Consider the following 18,937-nt stretch of genomic DNA (forward strand, 5'->3'; position numbering starts at 1 on the left):
CGCCTTTGTATAAAGAGACAACTATTTTATTGTTGCTTCAGGGAAATTCACACAGACACATATACATATGCCACCTGATCAAAATTTCATACCATTAACACTGGCAAAGTTGAAATTATTAGAGACGCATAAAACATGGAAGCATATATTTTGAATGTTAACATTACAATTGAAACCGGGTAGGAATAATGAACACATTCAGCAAAGGGCGGAAGCCAAAGAAAACACCAAATCAACAGACCCTTGTGTTTCACAGCTAACATGCTGTTTTTTTACACAAGAGAAAGCCATGTTTCAGCTAATGAAATACATAGCAAAATTACTGTCCCTCTCAGCATGCTTGCAGACCCCAATTTTTTTTCAGAATCCCGTTTACAAAAAGTATCACACTTTCAAATAAGCCTATTAACGGGGAATAATATCAGATTACTCACAAGCACACCTTTCACACACAAAGAAATTTACCCCAACCTCTGTCTTTTAATTATCACCTTACTGTTTTCCAAGAATTTTCTTTGTATTCCAGAATGCCTCCTTCTGGCATGTTCATTCCACTTAATATATTTTTTTCACAATTTTTGCCAAATTTGTGCATGACCAGTAGCAACTTTTTTCATGAAGCTGATTGTTATCTCTCAATCCCTTTCATCTGCTCTATGAAACGTAGATCCACTACTGATATATAACTTCAACAAACTGGGTATGCTACAGTCTATACAAGTTTCTATCTTGACATATAAAAATACATATAAATAAGGTCAAACATGAGACCTGTTTAGTATATAAACAACAAAGTAAACCGTCATCATTACACATTTCTCATAAGTTGTACATCAATATATGCATTCACATATGCCTACATATACTATATGTAGTACAAAACACAAAAGTATATAAGTAACAGATTTTAATAATTAATTCATAGCACATGTATCAAGATTTCTATAACAGACTATGTGCCACCGAATGTTAAGGGAGGTAAAAAAAAAAAAAAAAAAAAAAAAAAAAAAAAAAAAAAAAAAAAAAAAAAACAGTATGATAAATTTATGGAAAAGGGCAACTAATCTTATACTTGAACCAATTTGAGGGCATCTGGTTATTGATAGCCGATACTTCTGCTACTAAAAACCTAACATTTTCAGCTTCAATTACATTCTTCAACATGATATAAACCAAATCAGAAAGTATGATAATCCTATCAGGTATTACTAAAATGATTTCAGAAATGAAATAAATTAGTTCTGTTTGCACTTGGGAAGCTGTTCCTACCAAGATGCCATCTTACATACAATAGTTGTAAATATGAGGAGCATAGGAGTAACAAAACCCTGCTTCTCAGTGGAAAAAAAAAACAAAAAAAACGGAATGACAGGCATTTATGTAACTGCAGACATGACTATATCAAATACCATACAGAAGTTGGCAAATTGCAAAGCACAGCTAAAATTTTTAGCAGTTTCCACTCATGGCATATCGTCAATAAAACAAACAAAGTTGAACATTGCACATTGTAGCTTAATATTTTTGACATTAGAGGCTTGTTATAAATAATATTTGGTTGATAACTTCATAAGCCTATCTCTACATCTGAACAGCGCACGATTTATATCTAGTCCACGTTTTGTACCTACAAATGGCACTGATCTTTTCTAGTACATTTTTTCTAATTTTCTCTTAACAATAACTAAAATCCCACAATAATTTAAAGCTGACTGCATTTGTTGAACACATCTAAAACAAACAATCTATTATCTATTTTAAATAACAAGATCAGTCCCTGGCCCCCAGTCCCACGTCTAGTCATAAAGGTGTCTCCTTTTTCAATGGCAAACCATTAGGGCGAACAGGGCCTTCGTACTCAAGTTTCAGTTTTTGTTTCAACACCAACTGCTGATTGTCCATCATTCCATTCCCATTGGCAATGTTATTGTCGTTTGTTGTGTTATCTGATTGTCCATTTCTTGTCCCAACATTATTGGCGTTGCCATTGGTTTTGGTATTGAAGCTTTGGTTTGAGACCATGCCGTTGGAGATTCTTTTGCGTCTCATTTCTGGGGAAAGAGATCGCAGTCCCAGTGCTATTTTGGGTGATGGTTGATCAGTGGTTGTTTTTGTAGTATTTGCAGAAACATGTTTGGCTGTCACTGCAGGCAGGGATGCCTTTTGTTGCTGGCTGTGTATTTTGGCAAGGTGAGCGGGCAATGGCTGCCAAACGGGTTCATCATTGGCATTGAAAAGTTCTGCATGCGGGTTTGAGATAATGTTGAAGTTTCTTGGAATGTCCACTCGCACTGCAGAGACACTTTTCTTTCTGTCCTTCTCCCCTTTCTCCTTGTTTGGACTTCCGAGAAGCCTTTTGATCTCTTTCTTAGGGCTGATCAACTTCTTCTTGTTCTGCTTTGGTGGTAGCTCAGGTGGTTTTCTATCTATGTTACTATCTGGCAATATTATCATACTGGGGGCCTCGCTCACTGGTGACCCTCCAGGGCTTTGTGTTGGGCTTTGGGGTTCGCTTACAGGCGACAACACGCGACTGAGCCTATTGCGCCCTCGTCCAGTTGAAGCCTGCTGAAGCTGTTGGGTGAAGGTCATACCTTGGCTGTCACATGGCACGCTATTGCAACTCTGATTGGTTGACGAGTTGCTGGATGTGAGATTGCTCGATGACTTGGAGGAGTTGTTGGACATGCAGGATTTGCGTTTATCCAGGGTTGAAACTGGTGACTCTGTGGGAGAAGCTGTGGCGTGATAACCATTAGAAATGGGAGCAATGCTGGTAACAGCAGGCCCTGACGATGTTTTTGTATCACAGCTCGAAGTCGACGTTGAATTGAGGGTGTTAGAATTGTACGGGAAGGCTCCGTATTCCTCTAAAAGTTTACACACGCCCTGATGGTTTCCCTTCATGGCCACGCGCATTGGTGTGCGCCCACACTGATCGGCATGGTTGGCATTGGCGCCATACTGAAGCAACAGACGGACAATCTCGTCGTGCCCCTCCTGGGCAGCTATACACAGGGATGTAGCACCTTGGTTGCATGTGTGTTCAACATCAGCACCAAACTCTAGTATGAGCTTAACAATACTAAAATGTCCCTGCCAAGAAGCAGACTGCAGAGGAGTGCGACAGTCATTGTCCACAGAATTCACGTTAGCACCCCAGTTGAGCAGCGCTTCACAGATCTCATGGTGACCCTGCCATGAGGCGACATGGAGTGGAGTTCGACCCTCGAAGTCTGCAATCTCGGGATCAGCACCGCCTTTGAGAAGAGCATTTGTGATGACGAGGTTGTTTTCCAAGGCAACCAAGTAAAGAGTGGATCTTCCATCTGCATCACAATAATTCATGTCCGTCCCCTCTTGGATTAAAAGCTCGGTGACCTCTTTGTGACCTTCCATGGCAGCAACCCGAAAAGCGTTCTTCCCATCATGAGATCGGTGGTCCAGAAGCGATCCTGCAGCCAGCAGAACTCTGACACATTCTAAATGACCTTCTTGTGCGGCTACGATGAGTGGAATTCGACCTTCATTGTCTGTTTCATTGACCTTAGAGCCATGTTCGATCAAAGCTTCACAAACCTGAAAGATTAAATGAAATATCATTATAATTGACAAGTATTTTTCAATGTTTTTCGAAAGCTCAATTCCTTTTCATAACCTTTTCAAAAATATGAAAAGCAGCAGCTACATTATCAATTCACTCTAAGAATTATGCAAAGTAGAGAGATTGTTACTTCAAATAAAAGATGTAAATACTATTTTCCATGAACAGCACTTAGTAGAAATATAGTGAAAACAGGCTCAGATTTTTTCTTTCTCCTCTGCAGAGTCTGCAGATAACATATGCCTGTCTGCTAATCACATCAGGGTAAACCAGAATAACAAAGCTATCTCCAATTCTCTGAGGCCAACACTTTTCAGCCTCGCTGATTTTACAAGTAAAACAAAACCTGATCCGGGGCAACTAATTGTTTTTTCTTGTAAAGAACCAATGTGATGGAAAATTTTCTTTTCAGCCTTGATATAACACGTAACTTTGTTTTCCTTCATCTGGTTTATCCTAATCGACCAAAAGCTTTCATAACTATGGCATCAAATTCCTTTGATTCCTGTAAATTTCCTTATAAATCCATCTGAATTCAATGATATATTCACAGAATATTTGCATCAAATCATCTATGGCTCCAAATCTGTTTATTGGTTCATCATCATCATATGAAAACCCTCTTAATTCCAGGAATCTCAATTTGTCCTGCAGTTTATAATCCAACCATTGGTGTTCCAATATCGGATTATGGTCATGGCAAAAAAAAATCTCCATAATTAAAAGTCTAGACGGTTACTTACTGGAGGCCAATAAGTACAGCATTGCCATCAAGTTACTCAATAGGATTATGGTATAATTTTTTTCTCTTACAGTAAAAGGTCCTGCTCATTACCATGTATGTGTAAATCAGGAAGGGTTTTTAATGTACATCTATACAGAAAACTGACCCGAGTTCACTTGATAGGTTAAACTCATCACTGTTTGTTTTGTTAACAGATTTTATTGAACATTTTTTGCCTGTAAGTATATTGCCTTAAAACAGTATTGTCAGAATGGAAATCAATCCCTTCTCTAATGGTTTTTACCTAACAAAACTCATCATGAGGGGTTTGTCAATAGATTTTTGAACATTTTACTTAGGTCACTTCAAAATTTTAGTATTATAAAAAATCTCACCAATATTTCCTGTAAAGACTATTTGATATTAATGGCACAAAGACTTTGTATATTTTTTCCAAATGTTGAAAATACCCCAAAAATGTTTTCATTGTTCAAAAAAGTACACAGCAGCCTTTTTCCACAGCAGCTGAACAAATAAATGATTTCTTGATGATCTTGCCTATGCAATAGAAAGTCTTATTCTGTGAATTGCAATTCTTTCATTTCTGACCACCCCATCTTGGGTCAAACAGAATCAAGAATATCTGCCACTCTGCCATTTGTTAGTTTAGACTGGTTTAGCACAAAATCAATAGTTTAAGTCGGAAGAAAATGAACTGTCTGACCTCCATGCTCCACACAAAAAGCCACATGTAATCATAATTGTGGATTTAAAAAAATTGGATGAATTCCGACGGATGAATTATTACTTTCAGAAGATGAGACAAAATTTTTCTTAAGAGTTTGAAATTACGTTTCACGAGGTCATGAAGTTCAGAGCTGTTCTTTAATGATGCATATTCTGTTACACCATCACTTCTTTAACATCCATTAGAAAAGTAGTCCCATTTAATCTGAATCAGTCAGTTCTGGGGAGAAACACGACTGACCTTTAACTTCACGTCAAAGTTTGACCGATTGAATCAAAATCTTCATTTAAGAAATAGATATAATGTGATTTTGATGTTACATTATATCACTGCCATGGCAACAATTTTCGTAAGATGTAGCTTCTGTCCCTAGCCATACAACTTTAGTTCCAAAGGGACACTGGCCAATATTTTGCTGTCGATGACATTTGATATAATGGTCACTAAGGCCTCGTTTGCATATCTGATTGTGACGTCCACGTCAAGACCCGACTGTCTGAATTGAAATCTTCATTTGAGAAAAAAAAAGAGATAAAGTGATTTTGATGTTTTATCACATAACTGCCATGGCATCAATTTTCTCAAGACACTGTATTTGTCTTTTAATCTACGACTCAAGATCCGTTGGGAAAAAAAATCCCAATATTTTGAAGCCAATAGCCTTTGATGTAATGGTCACTTGGGCTTGGTTTGAATAAAGTTAGATTAAAGACTCAAACTGACATAAGCTAATCATTATGAGCCCTATAGCTATCAGTGTCATTTGGGGGGGGGGGGGGGGGGTTAAAAAGAGGACTTTTTTTACCATAATGGCAAAGAACTTAGATCAGATTGTAATTCAGAGCAGACCCTCACAGCCAAAAGGGCAGTTTGTTCAAATTTCAATTGGCCATTTTTTTTTGGGGGGGGGGGGGGGGGGGGGGGGGGACGAGGGGGGAATGAATAAAAGAAAAATAAAAATCAATTTTCAGCCCAGCACCTGATACAGGTAGATAGCCATCAAAATACATTTTTTGCTGACAACTAAGGGTACATTACAGTCAGTTGAGATTCCTTCATTCCAGAGTGCTGAGCAACCAAAACTAATCACCACCTTGGGTTGCTAAAGCTTGCTGATGCACTATCTGATAACAATCCATCTCTGTTGCCTTTTGAAATTTTTCCTTTTTTTTTCCTTTTTTTTCTGGCAACCTAGCAAATCCTATTTTGAAAACACTGGCCAGATTTCTCTTTAATTAAAATAATCACAGCCAAACTCACACCAAACCAGTACTAACCAGAAGTCAAAGATACTTAACCATGATTGAAAACATGCACATGTATTTACGCTCAACTATTGGCTCAACTTCGAAGACATCCTTCCTAGCTGAAATTTGCCACCTATAAACACCATCCAGCTTTCAAAAATTTACAAAATGGCAAAAAAAAAAAAAAAAAAAAAAAAAAAAAAAATTGATTACCGCATCCTTTGTACAAAATTAGAATGGTGTCATGCGAATGGTGTCGAGTAGTATATTGGGTTGACCTCTGCAAACATATAAGACCAAATGGGAAAATGCATGTTCAGCTATTGGGTGGTAAATTGGCCAAACCAAACAGGAACATCTTGGAGAGCATTGCAAATTCATCTTGAAGTTCCCTGGATGTGAAAACATAAATAATCAATTTTACTTAACTTTCTGCCAGTTCTGAAATGCATTCCCAGAGAGATTTGACCTTCTTCAGAAAGTGTATTGAAGAGTTATATGTAATTATTTTCGAAATTGTGTGATAAAACAATTGGCACCACCTGTAATGGTAGTCAAAAGATTCTTAGCAGCAATAAACAGAACTCAATTTGTGTGCTGAATCATTTCAGTCCAACATATGCTTTCCAATAGCAAGTAAATCTTTATAATGGGCATTTCACCTCACTATCCAAGAAGCATTATAAATTATTCATTCAGAAGAGACAGCAACTGAGGCAAATCGGCACACTAATATCCAAGTATAATCTAACTAAAGCAGCAAATTGGGAGTCCAGATACTGGTAATGAAAGACACATTGAATTACAGATGTAATTTGATATAATTCAAAATGCTTATTTAATCTTCTCATCCAATGAAGCCAATGACAATGTAATAAAATGGAGAATCGATGATTAATTTGTAACAACATAATCAAAAAGGTTTGAATTTTTGAAATATGACGCAAAATGCCATTATTCAATGACTGACTGTCGCATAAAAACCCCAATGAAAAATCGTGGAAATTTAACTTATATATGTCTGTCATTTCTCTTAAAGTCACAAGTATCACCTAAATTGAGACTTATGAAAATACTAAACTGTTATTCTTTTCAAATATTTGATCTTGTTGGTCATCTGTGTAAGACTGGTCAAGGGTATCATGTTTAACACAAGGACTGGTCATCGATCAATAGCAACTTCATGTAAACTGACCTGGCCCACTGCAAACATTTTAATGGTCTGGTCAATTTTTTTACTGCAAGAAAACCTCTCTACTTATTTCATGGGCAAATTAAAACATGTCAACAATGTATTAGACTTATCCAGCTGTTTGACCTTTTCCTGGGCTAAAAAGCTGAATTTGAAGAGAAAATGAAGTCTTGTTCTCTGGTTTTAAAATAACATTTTTCCTGTTAAAATTCAGAAACCTGTTTCATATGAAAATTTTATCTCTCTGATATGAATAATTCTTATAATTATTTTTTACTGACTTTTATTTCCAACTACAGAAAAAAAAAAACACTTTGCATTGACAACCATATTCAGCTTTTTTTCCAAGTATGTTTTCAAACTGTAAATAAACCAAGGTCAAATCTCGGGATCTCCAATAGACCACCTCAACTACAATTGCATCTCTGTGGGCTTTATTTTCCACAAATTGCAAAAAATTTCCCTCCTCCAGTGCTATAAGCATAATTATGGAAAACGAGGTGCAATAAAATCCTCATTTTTCTTTCTGAAACACCTGTCTCATTTACAAAAGGTTCTATGTCACCACAAGCAGTCTGTCACTTTCTTGTCCAGCACCCTAGAGCACAGTGCTATTGTACAAAGCTAAATCATGACAATGAAAAAAATTATTTCTACCAGTGAAAGGTCTTTCACATAAACCAAGGACAATAAATGCTGTGATAACAAGCAGTGGAAAGAATGGTTTTGTATTGTTCCATATCAAACACTACATATACAAGAATGAGACAATTTACATACAAACAATTGGCTAGCTGAATAAAAGAATGCAGCTAAATGAAGGTGAACTTCTGCTGAGCTGGTGGCCACATGGTTACTACTACATCTTGTGAAAACAATACAGAAGTTTTACAAGACAATACAGAAGTTTTACATTGCCTGAGAACAGTCCCAAACAACCTTGATATTCTACCATTATGACTTTTTCTCTTTTTGCGTGCTCTTTCGTGTGACAAAAATCTGTGCATGTGGCAGATAGCCAAGTGTCTATATGTGTGATACAGCGGTGTTTTCATCTCCAACTGTGCTACAAAATGTAACAAAAACAAATTCCCAGTGTGACACCAGTGCTTCTCCACCTTTCTGCATTTGTTCTTTATTTTCTACAAAGCCACAGGGGGTCAATCCATCATTTTTGGTTCGAGACATGTGAAAAGGTAGGTTTCTTTTTACTCCCCTCCAAACTTTACCACAAGATTTGTTTCAGCTATTAGTTTTTCAAAGAAAATAAAAGACTCAGTATGAAAACTTCTATAAATGTCAACCACAGGTACTGGCAACATTTGTTTTTTTCCAAATAAAGCCCAGGCTGTGATGCATGTATTGGTTTACCATTTTCCAATTTATACGCTTGAAGGCACAGATCACCGTTTCAACCTTTATTTTCACTTTTTATTTCACTTATTTTCATTTTTGTTCAGGGGGGTTATTGATTTTTCAGCTTAATCTACAAAATGTTACTTCATCCTAGAAGCAATTAACTGCCATTTTTCCACTAATGTTTATTTCATCTTTGAAGGGTACTTTCCTCCTCTTGGCCAATGAAAATCTTTGGATCTGCAATGCTGCTTGATTTGGGGGCATTTTGTGAGGTGTTGCATCACTATTCACTGTATGAAGTCAAATGAAGACATCATTTTTGTTTAAAGGTTCCTAATTACTGACTGTAAAAGAGGCCTTGCATATAAAACGCTATGTGTGTGGGTCAAAAAAGGAAAAAAAAATCTTAAGTGGTTTCATTAAAGAAAAATGATGCAAATTTGTATCTTCCAACTTTGACAGTGACTGCCATGACAATATCATATCAGCTTTCATGGGCTGTATACCTTGCTGCTCCAATCCAGCTGTAATTTTCTTCTGAAATAACAGGATTTTATACAGGCGACATGCACACTTTGCCACCATGAGTTGTCCACCTCTCTGGGTGGCCTACGTCAGTGGTTTAAAAAAACAAGGCCAATACAAAGTTAGTTTTTCTAAAATCAATCTAATAGTATTGTAACTTTTAGAAACATTTCCTGGGATAAAAACTAAGAAGTCAGTGATGCTAAGGAGACAAAATTCAGTGGAAATGGTGATTGTTTCTTTTCCTCCTATATAACTATCCTGAAAAGTTTATAATAATTTGCAAGGAACTTTCTGAGATCTCATGTCCACTATAAACAACCAACATTGATGAAAACATACTAACCTCCCATTCTAAATTCTACCTTTGATCCTGCAGATTCTCACTGGATTTGACAGATAATGCATAGAAACATTTAAACAAAGTACAAAAATAATACAAATCAATACTACTGCCGCAGCAGAATCACTTTGGACTTCAATCAGTGCCGTAATGAGAGCTTAAAAAGATGGCTGCCTTCCTGGACTCTCAATTATTAGCTGTGGGCTAAATTACATTTCTCTCGCAAATTCTCTATTTATTTTCCAAAGGTCACTGCAATTTTCTACATTTTTTTCTCTCTCTCTTGAGCTCCCTTTTACCACCATCTTCAATGTTGGCAAGCAATGCTATGTTCATACCTTTAAACAAACAGCAGGAGTGATCTTAAAGAGACTAGGGATCATTTCAGCAGAATACCCACTTTTTTTCAATATATACAATCAGTGGTTACCTACGCACATTGGCAAGATATCAAAAGAATCTTTTCTAAATCAACAGCAGACTTGTTGCATATAAAACACAGCTGTAAAAATAACTTTGAATTTAAGACAATATCTTTGCCGAACCAACACGAAGGTGAACCCTCTATATTCTCCCATCTTTTATCCTTGTTCCTCAATGCTCTTGGGGTTTCTTCATAACAAATACTGTATGAAAAATGTGATCAAGGGGTATACAGCTTAAGTCGATTGCATTGCTTCATGCTGAAATATCAGCCTGAGATATAATGATCAATTTCTGACCAACAGTGATCTAAATCTGCTGATTACTGGTTAAAAATCCGTTCAGCTTATGTGCAATATAATTAGAGCAAGACAACTTTGAACCAGGCATGCTCTAAATATCTATTCCATGTTAACATGCTCGAGGTGAGCTGGAAATAACACACCTGTTTCTCTCTCACCTGTTCGTGTGATCACCTGGGCCCCCCACACACATCTATCAACAGACTGTAGAATATTGCTGGGATCATAGGGGCCCAAATAGCCATATATTATATTAAGTCAAATCAGGGAGACAAAGAACTGCTTTATTTTCATATTCAAGATGTTTTTTTTTTCATATTCAACTTCCATGTCAACATTATTTCCTGTTTTTTTTTTGTTTTTTTTAAATTTCTATCTTACTTGCATAACTGCACTACACAGTCAAACTTTAAACAGGTTACCATGGTAACACCCTGGTAAGACCAAGAGAAAAGTATTAAAATATTACCAAAAGCAAGTAATGACAGTATTTTCTGCAAATTTCAGCCAGGTCACACACAAATACATAAAATATGAATACATATGGAAACTTTTCAAGCAAATATTCCCCACAGTTTGCAATAAAAATAACTAAATAAAAAAGAGTTTAACTGACAATATATTCATGATTTTTTTAAAACTACCTTTCACAATAAAATTTCCCTCACAGCAAAAACACATCCCATTTACCTCATTGAGGGTGGGCAAAAATGTACCCTTCTTCTGGTTTCTAATGCTAGTGGGCAGTGTAAACATTTACATCCACTAATAACCTTTCATATTTGATTTATTTTATAATCAATTCTCTTCCATCAAGTGCCCTTTCTTTGATCTTACTGGGCCCAGTCTTGGTGACCTGTGGTCATCCCCTGTCTCTGACCAAATGTCACTGACCTTTGGTCAAAAATTACAGTCAACAGGTGAGGTATTGTAATGTGTAAGAAAGGTATTAGGGAGACGAATGATGTCTCAGCAAGAAATGAACTTCTGTTTGACCACTACAATAACTGTGGTTCAATAAAAAGGTGTCAGAATGATTGATCATTTATTCTGCAAGGGAGAAAATTTAAAAACAACAGGCATGTCATTGTGACAGGTGTTAAACACGGAAAAAGTTCCTGTAATGAATAATTTCACAGCAGTAACCTAGTCCCAATTCAATACCATAAAGGAAATCTAATGAATTCTAAGCATATTTCTGACTTATCCTGACATTTTCATAAAAACTCTCCAAATTAGGCTTTTTACTAGCAAACCAACAAAGGCAAAAAACAAACCTATAACCCTCTTGACGGAGGCAAAAAAATGTACAAGTCAGACTTCCTTTTAAGTCATCATGACCCAGACAAAAAGATACCATATCCCTTACCTTTTGGTTTGGAAAAAAACAAACATATCTTACGTATCAACTGACAAGTAAACAATACATGTATGATATCATATTCTTAACCTTTGAGAGAAAAATATAGTATTTGTATCAAATGATAAGTAAACAAGCTATCTATGACACCTTAATCACATTTCCTGTCCACGGTCTGATGATACTGTGGTCACTTTAGCCATGTTCTCAACTGGTTAAACTCAAACTGGTATTGGTCTAATCGCCATCACACGTCAACTTGACTGCTAAACAGGACATTTTAAATCCCAAGATGTCATGGATATATTTCCTTCTTAAAAAATAACTAATTTAAAAAATCTAATCAACACATCACATGAACTTCTTTTGAGAAGATCTGGCAACTATAAATTTGGACCTATAACTTGAAATGTACAAATGCACAGAATTGCTTTAAATTAGGTACAAGTAAATGAAAATCTGCAACACACACACACACACACACACACACACACACACACACACACACACACACACACACACACACGGACAAGACAACAACTGCATCTGCTGGAAGAGTCAGCAAATTCACATATCAGAAATCACACACGTTTATTAAAAATCTGATAGCAATTTACATGACTGTAATTGCAAAATGTCATCAAGGAGTCTAAAACCACTTGTTCCTGCTGGCTTTTTTCAAGTCATCGATTGTTCTTTTGTAAGCCACCCAGAAGCACTAAGTAACTCCCATGTCTCACTCCTACACTGATGATACACTCGGAAATGCATTCCTCTTTAATGCAAAAGTCAATTTGTCATAGAAACTGATTTTTATCCCAAAGTCAATGTTTCCTGTATATATTCAACCCACTCGTGTAAAAAAAAAAAAAAAAACAGCTGCCGAAAACTGAAGAATTCTCACCAAAATTAGACAAACCACATCTTTGATAAAATGTTATTAATTAGTTATTTAAACTGCTCCCAGTAAAATATTTCTTCCCTTCATTATCCTAATGACAAAAAAAAAAAAAAAAAAAAAAAAAAAAAAAACCTCTTTGGTTGGACTTGTAATTTGCTTTCATCATTGTACGCCTGTCTCAATCAAGAACAACATCAAATACACTCCAGAAACAGATGCCAAAGAAAGGAAAATAATGCTGGGTTTATTCATCCTTTCACACCCTAACAAATTCATAACACCACAGCAATTTAGATATTGAATCTGTGGCCCATAGTCCACAGCATGGCTATCAGGCCACTTCTGATGGAGAGGCAGGAAACCGAACAGAGGAACATTCATTCTGAGAAATCCATATTCGTCTGTGGAAACATTAAGCTATTATTTACACACACGTTAGCATTTAGCCTATAAAATACAACCTGTTAGCTAAAACATCTGCGCCGCCTACAGTGTTTTAGTGCTCGGGCTATAAAGGCCACTTTGTAGACCCAAGTCATAAAACCTATTGCAGTCTCTTGTTTTTTATAAGACTCGGCAGCTTTATGATGTTAGCTCTCTTTGTCATCCATATTCCAAGTTTAACTTAAAAGCCATTGCCTAAGTGTTTCTGAAAATGCTTTAGTGATAAAGAGAATCCACTTAAAAAAAAAAAAAGAAGTAATAAAAACTGCTCCAAGTTAATGGCTTTACTAGACATATTTATCACTATATAGACCAGCCCTGTGGGCATATCAAATGCTATATTACTTCTTTCATATTTGTGGCCAAATAATGCGGTCAACCAAAATTCTCACCTATATTTTCAGTAGTTGCATTTAGGGAGAGCCGTACTAAAATAAGGAAAATTTGTTTAACCTTTTTCCCTTTTTCTTCAAACTTTGATTACAGGTAATTTAGTTATTTTGTCAAAATACGTCTTCATAAATATGGTAATGATGGGTAATAAAATGTTTTTGTGTGTTCACAAAAATTGGTGGCTAGAGGGAAGGGTGTTATTTGGTTATAAAAGTGGGCAATATTTCCAGAGCCTTTTGTTGTATAATTTACTAGCACAAGATAATGGTAGTTATTTGTGACAAAAATTGTCCACAGATCTTCAGAGAGAGAGAATGTAATAAGTGAAGTTTCAGATTTCAAAAGTGTTGAGGTCATGCAACAAGAAAACCTTTTTTTTTTTTTAATAAGAAAATGATTTTCTCTACGAAATGTGATGTGAAAAGTCTGGAGAAAACAAACACCAAATTTTCAAGTTTCTAAAAACTTTCCAAATACTAGTACATGATTTTTAAAATAATTCTAAAAATATTGACTGTTATACTGTTGTACCATCAGTGTTTCAGGAAACCAAAAGAAAAAATTCTAGCCCAAAATGCCTTATTTCTCAATTCTTTCACTGATTGTATTTTCCAAGTCTTCCTCTTCTTCAAACTACGTAACACAAACAACATGTTTCCCTTGTAAAATTCTGAGAGAAAAGAAAAGCTACCAAGTTCAGGGGTTGCAAGAACTGACAAAACTCATCTGTGCCCTAATGATAAAACAGCATGTTGTAATAAAAGATACACAATGAAACCTGCTGATTACGTTTATAAAAACAACCAAGGAAGAGCCATGCTGGTTTTGATCTTTTGACTGTGGATATCCTAGCTTTTTTTTTTATCACTACCTTTATCATTTTAACAGAACAAATAAACAAAGTGATATAACATACAAGTGTTTTCCTTTTTTTTTTTGTAAAGCAGCATTTTTACAGTTAGCTATGTCAACTTGTATGTCTACAGAAACAGAAACAAATCTGTGGTCCTTGCAACCAAACCATATGCTCCCATATCAACATTATTTTAAGCACAGCAACTTCAATGATGTATATATATTCACCAAAAATATACATTTCTACAAATGTGAATAAGTATAAACATAAAAACTAAACACAAAATTTCATCAAAGTGAAAAAAAAATCCATAGCACTAACCTCTTTGTGGCCTTCAAATGCAGCCATATGCAGTGGTGTCAGGCCAGCGTTGTCACGATGGAGCTCATCCAGGCCACGGTCCAGCAGCTCTTGGACCACTTCCACGTTTCCCTGGGCACAGGCAATGCTCAGGACAGTGCGGCCCTCTGGGTCTATGGTGTCAATGGCGGCCCCGAAGAACAACAACAGGCTGACCACCTTGGCATGTCCCATGGATGCGGCAGCCAGGAGAGGCGTGCGACCATTGTTGTCTGTGTGGTCTACGTCAGCGTCATTTTCCAGGAGGAGCTCACATACCTCATGGTGACCCTCATAGGCTGCCACGAGGACAGGGGTCATTCCATCCTTGTCCTGGTGGTCAACTTCGGCCCCATAGTCCAGTAACAAACTGACCACGCTGGCATGGAGACCGCCCTGACTGGCAGGAATACACAGTGCTGCCACAGACAATGCCGTCCGCCCATCGCAATCCTCCTGGTTCAGGTTCGCCCCATGTTCTAGCAAGTGTTGCACTATTTCTGTATGGCCCATATATGACGCAGCAATCAATGCAGTCCGGCCTTCATTATCCACTTTGTTTACATCAGCACCATATTCGAGTAACTTGAGCACAATGTCTTCGTGTCCGCCCCACGCTGCTGCCCGTAGCGCCGTGCGATTCTCGCTGTCTGCCAGATCCACCTGGGCACCTGCTATGAGGAGTAAACCCACCACTTCCGTATGTCCACCCCAGGCAGCTGACCTCAATGGCGTCCATCCTTCTGTGTCAGTATGATCCCCATTGGCTTGTGCTTTTATCAGAATTGAGACAATCTCACTGTGCCCCTGTCTGGCGGCTAAATTAAGGGCAGTCTGTCCAGTTTTGTCCATGGCCTCCAAATCAGCACCGCGTGAAATCAACAGCTGCACCATGGCTATGTTCCCCTGATGGGCGGCGGCACACAGGAGAGGCCTCCCCGTGGCGTCTACCTCATTAATCCCAACCCCATTCTCCACCAGCTCCTTCAATGATTCCGACTTTTTCTTCTCCTGCTTTTCAATCTTTTCAAGAGTTGCTGATGTGCTTTCCTCAGCTGACTTTGGCAGCTCTGCCCCAGCTTCCAACAGCAATTTTGTGACCTGTTGTTCCTTTGGTAAACCACCGGCCATTAGGCTGGTCTCAACAGGGGCACCAGACTGGATCAACCACAGGGGTAAATGAAATCCCTCTGTGGGAGCAACCAGGTGTGCTTTGCTCAAATGTAATGCTAAGTTGTGCACTTCTTCAGGTGATAGATGGGGCGCAGTGAGAGTGAGATTCATTGCCAGCATCCCGTGACCTTCAGCCGCATTGCACAGATATTTCTGAGTGCAGTGTTTCACATCCAGTAACCACTCGGCAAAACTATGGTGAAAGAGAATTTTGGTTCCCTCCTGCCCACTGAAGATGATTTTGGACAGGGCTTCCATTCTGCTGTGAAATTCATCTACGTTCAAAGTGGTATTACCAGTCCATACACTGCGGAATAGCTCCTCCTCTGTGAGAGGACTCCGGGCCGCAAGGATCACGTTCAGAATAGGCTGTACCTTTTGGAATTGCTTTTTTACGAAAAGTCTTTGACACAGCCACAGATAGAGTCCATTTAGAGTCCCAGGAATTTCCCTTATTTCACGAAGCATGATAAAACTTTCTGCTACCCCATCTAATACTTTTTCCAGGTAGAGAAAGCATCCGTTGCTTTTAATATGGAGCTGGTTGAGCATTTCTGCCGTCTCTCGACTAAGGTGCTGGCGTAACCCCTGCTCCTGATCAAGTCGGCACAAAATATACTGCTGAACGTCGCGCACAACATGCGACTTGCGCAGATCGTCCAGACTTATCTTTCTGAACCCAGTAAACAGTCTTGTCACAGATTTACTCTGTTTTCGCGCAGAGCAAATCAACATCAGCCATGTTGGAAACAGCTGATGGTGATTGGCTAAGAGTTCTGCGATAGTCTTACTTCCTGTTCCCGTATCATTGATAGACTGAAGATACGACTCATCAATGGAGTCCACCAAGATGAAAACATTTTGTGAAGGTGGTGGAATGGATAAAAGTGGGTCCAAAACTCCTTTTTTAAAAGCATCGTCAGGATTCACTTCGCAAGTCTCTCTCTTTAGAGCAGCTTTAACATCTGGCTCACTGATTACGTCCCTATATCCCTCTATTAAATCAGATTTTGAAATTTGGTCCACCAGGCTAAGAATGAAATTCGTCAAAGATAAAGTCTCAATGTCATGGGCCTGGCAAAAATGGTACGCTAAAATCCTCTTGCTCAGGGCCTGCTGACGACCTTGACCCGTGGGCCACGTCATCTCCGCGCACACGGCCGTCTTTCCGCACCCAGGTCCTCCCATCATTAAGGCCCCGCATGTATTGGACGTTGATCTGCTGTCCAAGTAGTGCGTAATTTTGCTGAATGCCCATTCTCGGCAGAAGAACCGCCGTCCCTGGAGCAAGCAGGTTGTCATGGCAACATTAGGCTAGACCAACTGTAAAAGAGAAGAGCAAAATCATTAAAGTAATGCGTTAAAATGTTTCAAGCATTGGAAGAGATGGTACATGCCAAAAACATTGCGATTCATGAAATACAGAATACAAAATATCTTATGAACTAAAAATTTGCTTGCATTTGAAAGCAAGTACAATTTTCATAAATACTGAAACAGCATTATCAATAATTTACATATGGGAAGGGAGCATTATGAAGAACAACAATAATTCTATTATTTAAGAAAAACATCCCATTAAGGGTAATAAATAAACAATTAAGACTTGTGCCTGTCATTTGTGGTCACTTGAAAATTCCTATGCTATTAGTACCACTACAGTGAATTCTCTAAATAAAGCCAATACTTCATATTACAGTATATCATTTGAGTTGCAATCAAATAAGATTTGACAGCGCATTCATAGAAAATTATGTATTTTTCTCTGACTATATTAAATACATATAAATCATTCCTTTGGCAGACTCCTGATACATGCATCAGCTCAATGTCGAGTATCTATGAAATTCAGGATTGATGATACTCAGATAAACCCGCTTTTCAAATGTAATACCTCTGAATAAATTATTCTGGAAATTTTAACTCTTGGCACTGTTCATGAATGCATGCTTCTTATTTCAGCATCCAGCTGCAATGGGGAAATAATACCCTTTACAATGTCCATGCTATGTGGATATAAATAAGCAGGAAGGAGGCAAACCTCACCTAGACAAGAAATATTACAAATTCCACCACAGGATGAGTTGGAGGTCACTAATTTCCTCTACAATATGTCACTTTGTTTGCGTAGATAGTTTAGCTGGGTGTATTCAAAAAGCAATGTGTCATACACCCAAGTGCTATTTTTCATTGGACATTTTGAGTTTTATTTCCTTTTTGTGAAATCTGACATTCATATCCAGCCAGAGTGTGGATTAATTTCAAACTATCAAACTATAAGCTTAAAACTGGGGTAAAACAGCTGTTGAAGTATATCTTAGCTCAGAGAGAACAGAATACAGAGAAAATGCTCATTAATAATCAGTAGGATAGGTAAAATAGAGAAAAAATCTTCATTAAATAAAGGACATTGAATTTTTGTCACAGTATGGTCTAATCATATATATTCCTTATATCCTTTATTTTTTATATATCCTATTCACTTACTTATTCTTTCATAAATCAAGCTGTTGAATTATTGATTTATTCAAAAATATGTGAAAGAGTACAATTAACAAAATAAGTCAGTCTATATTAAATTGCCCAACAAACAGAAACATGCTGATATAAATACTTTTCAACAAGACAGTCTATAATATATTCCCAAAGGTTAGGCAAAGTAAATGATGAAAAGAAGAGGTGTGTGTGTGTGTGTTGGGGGGGGGGGGGGGGGGGGGGGGGGGGGGGAGAGAGGTGAGTCACATTTATATCTCCCTCAACATGGCATTTATGTTCCAATAACAAACTACAGAAATTAAAAGAGGACTGACATTTGCAAAGATAACTTAGAAATCCATTTGTGCATCACGCTTTGCACTTTGGAAATGATGCAAATCCTTAGAAATGTTGTACCGATCAATAGTTTAAAAAATACTGAAATCCTGGCATACGTCAAAGTCATAATTCCAGGAATGCTGGGATTGGCAAGGGTGGAGAGGGAGACATTATCATTCTTGTCTAATAA

General features: G+C 37.5%; 1 protein-coding gene across 4 annotated transcripts in view; it reads right to left on the reverse strand.

The window, feature by feature from the left end:
* LOC106153074 (uncharacterized) overlaps positions 1–18,937 on the reverse strand; it is a 50,625-nt gene continuing 31,688 nt past the window's right edge. For all 4 annotated transcript variants that reach the window (XM_087008475.1, XM_013526847.2, XM_013526850.2 and 1 more), the window contains 2 exons: positions 14,743–17,256; positions 1–3,579 (listed from right to left, as the gene is read on the reverse strand). In XM_087008475.1, coding sequence (XP_086864601.1) covers positions 1,801–3,579; positions 14,743–17,235 — 4,272 coding nt within the window. In that variant the 5' untranslated portion in view covers positions 17,236–17,256 and the 3' untranslated portion in view covers positions 1–1,800. The remainder of the gene's footprint in view (positions 3,580–14,742; positions 17,257–18,937) is intronic.

Source organism: Lingula anatina, chromosome 3 (genome assembly GCF_051362555.1).
Source record: "Lingula anatina isolate TDL-2025a chromosome 3, LinAna3.0, whole genome shotgun sequence".
Classification (NCBI taxonomy): domain Eukaryota; kingdom Metazoa; phylum Brachiopoda; class Lingulata; order Lingulida; family Lingulidae; genus Lingula; species Lingula anatina.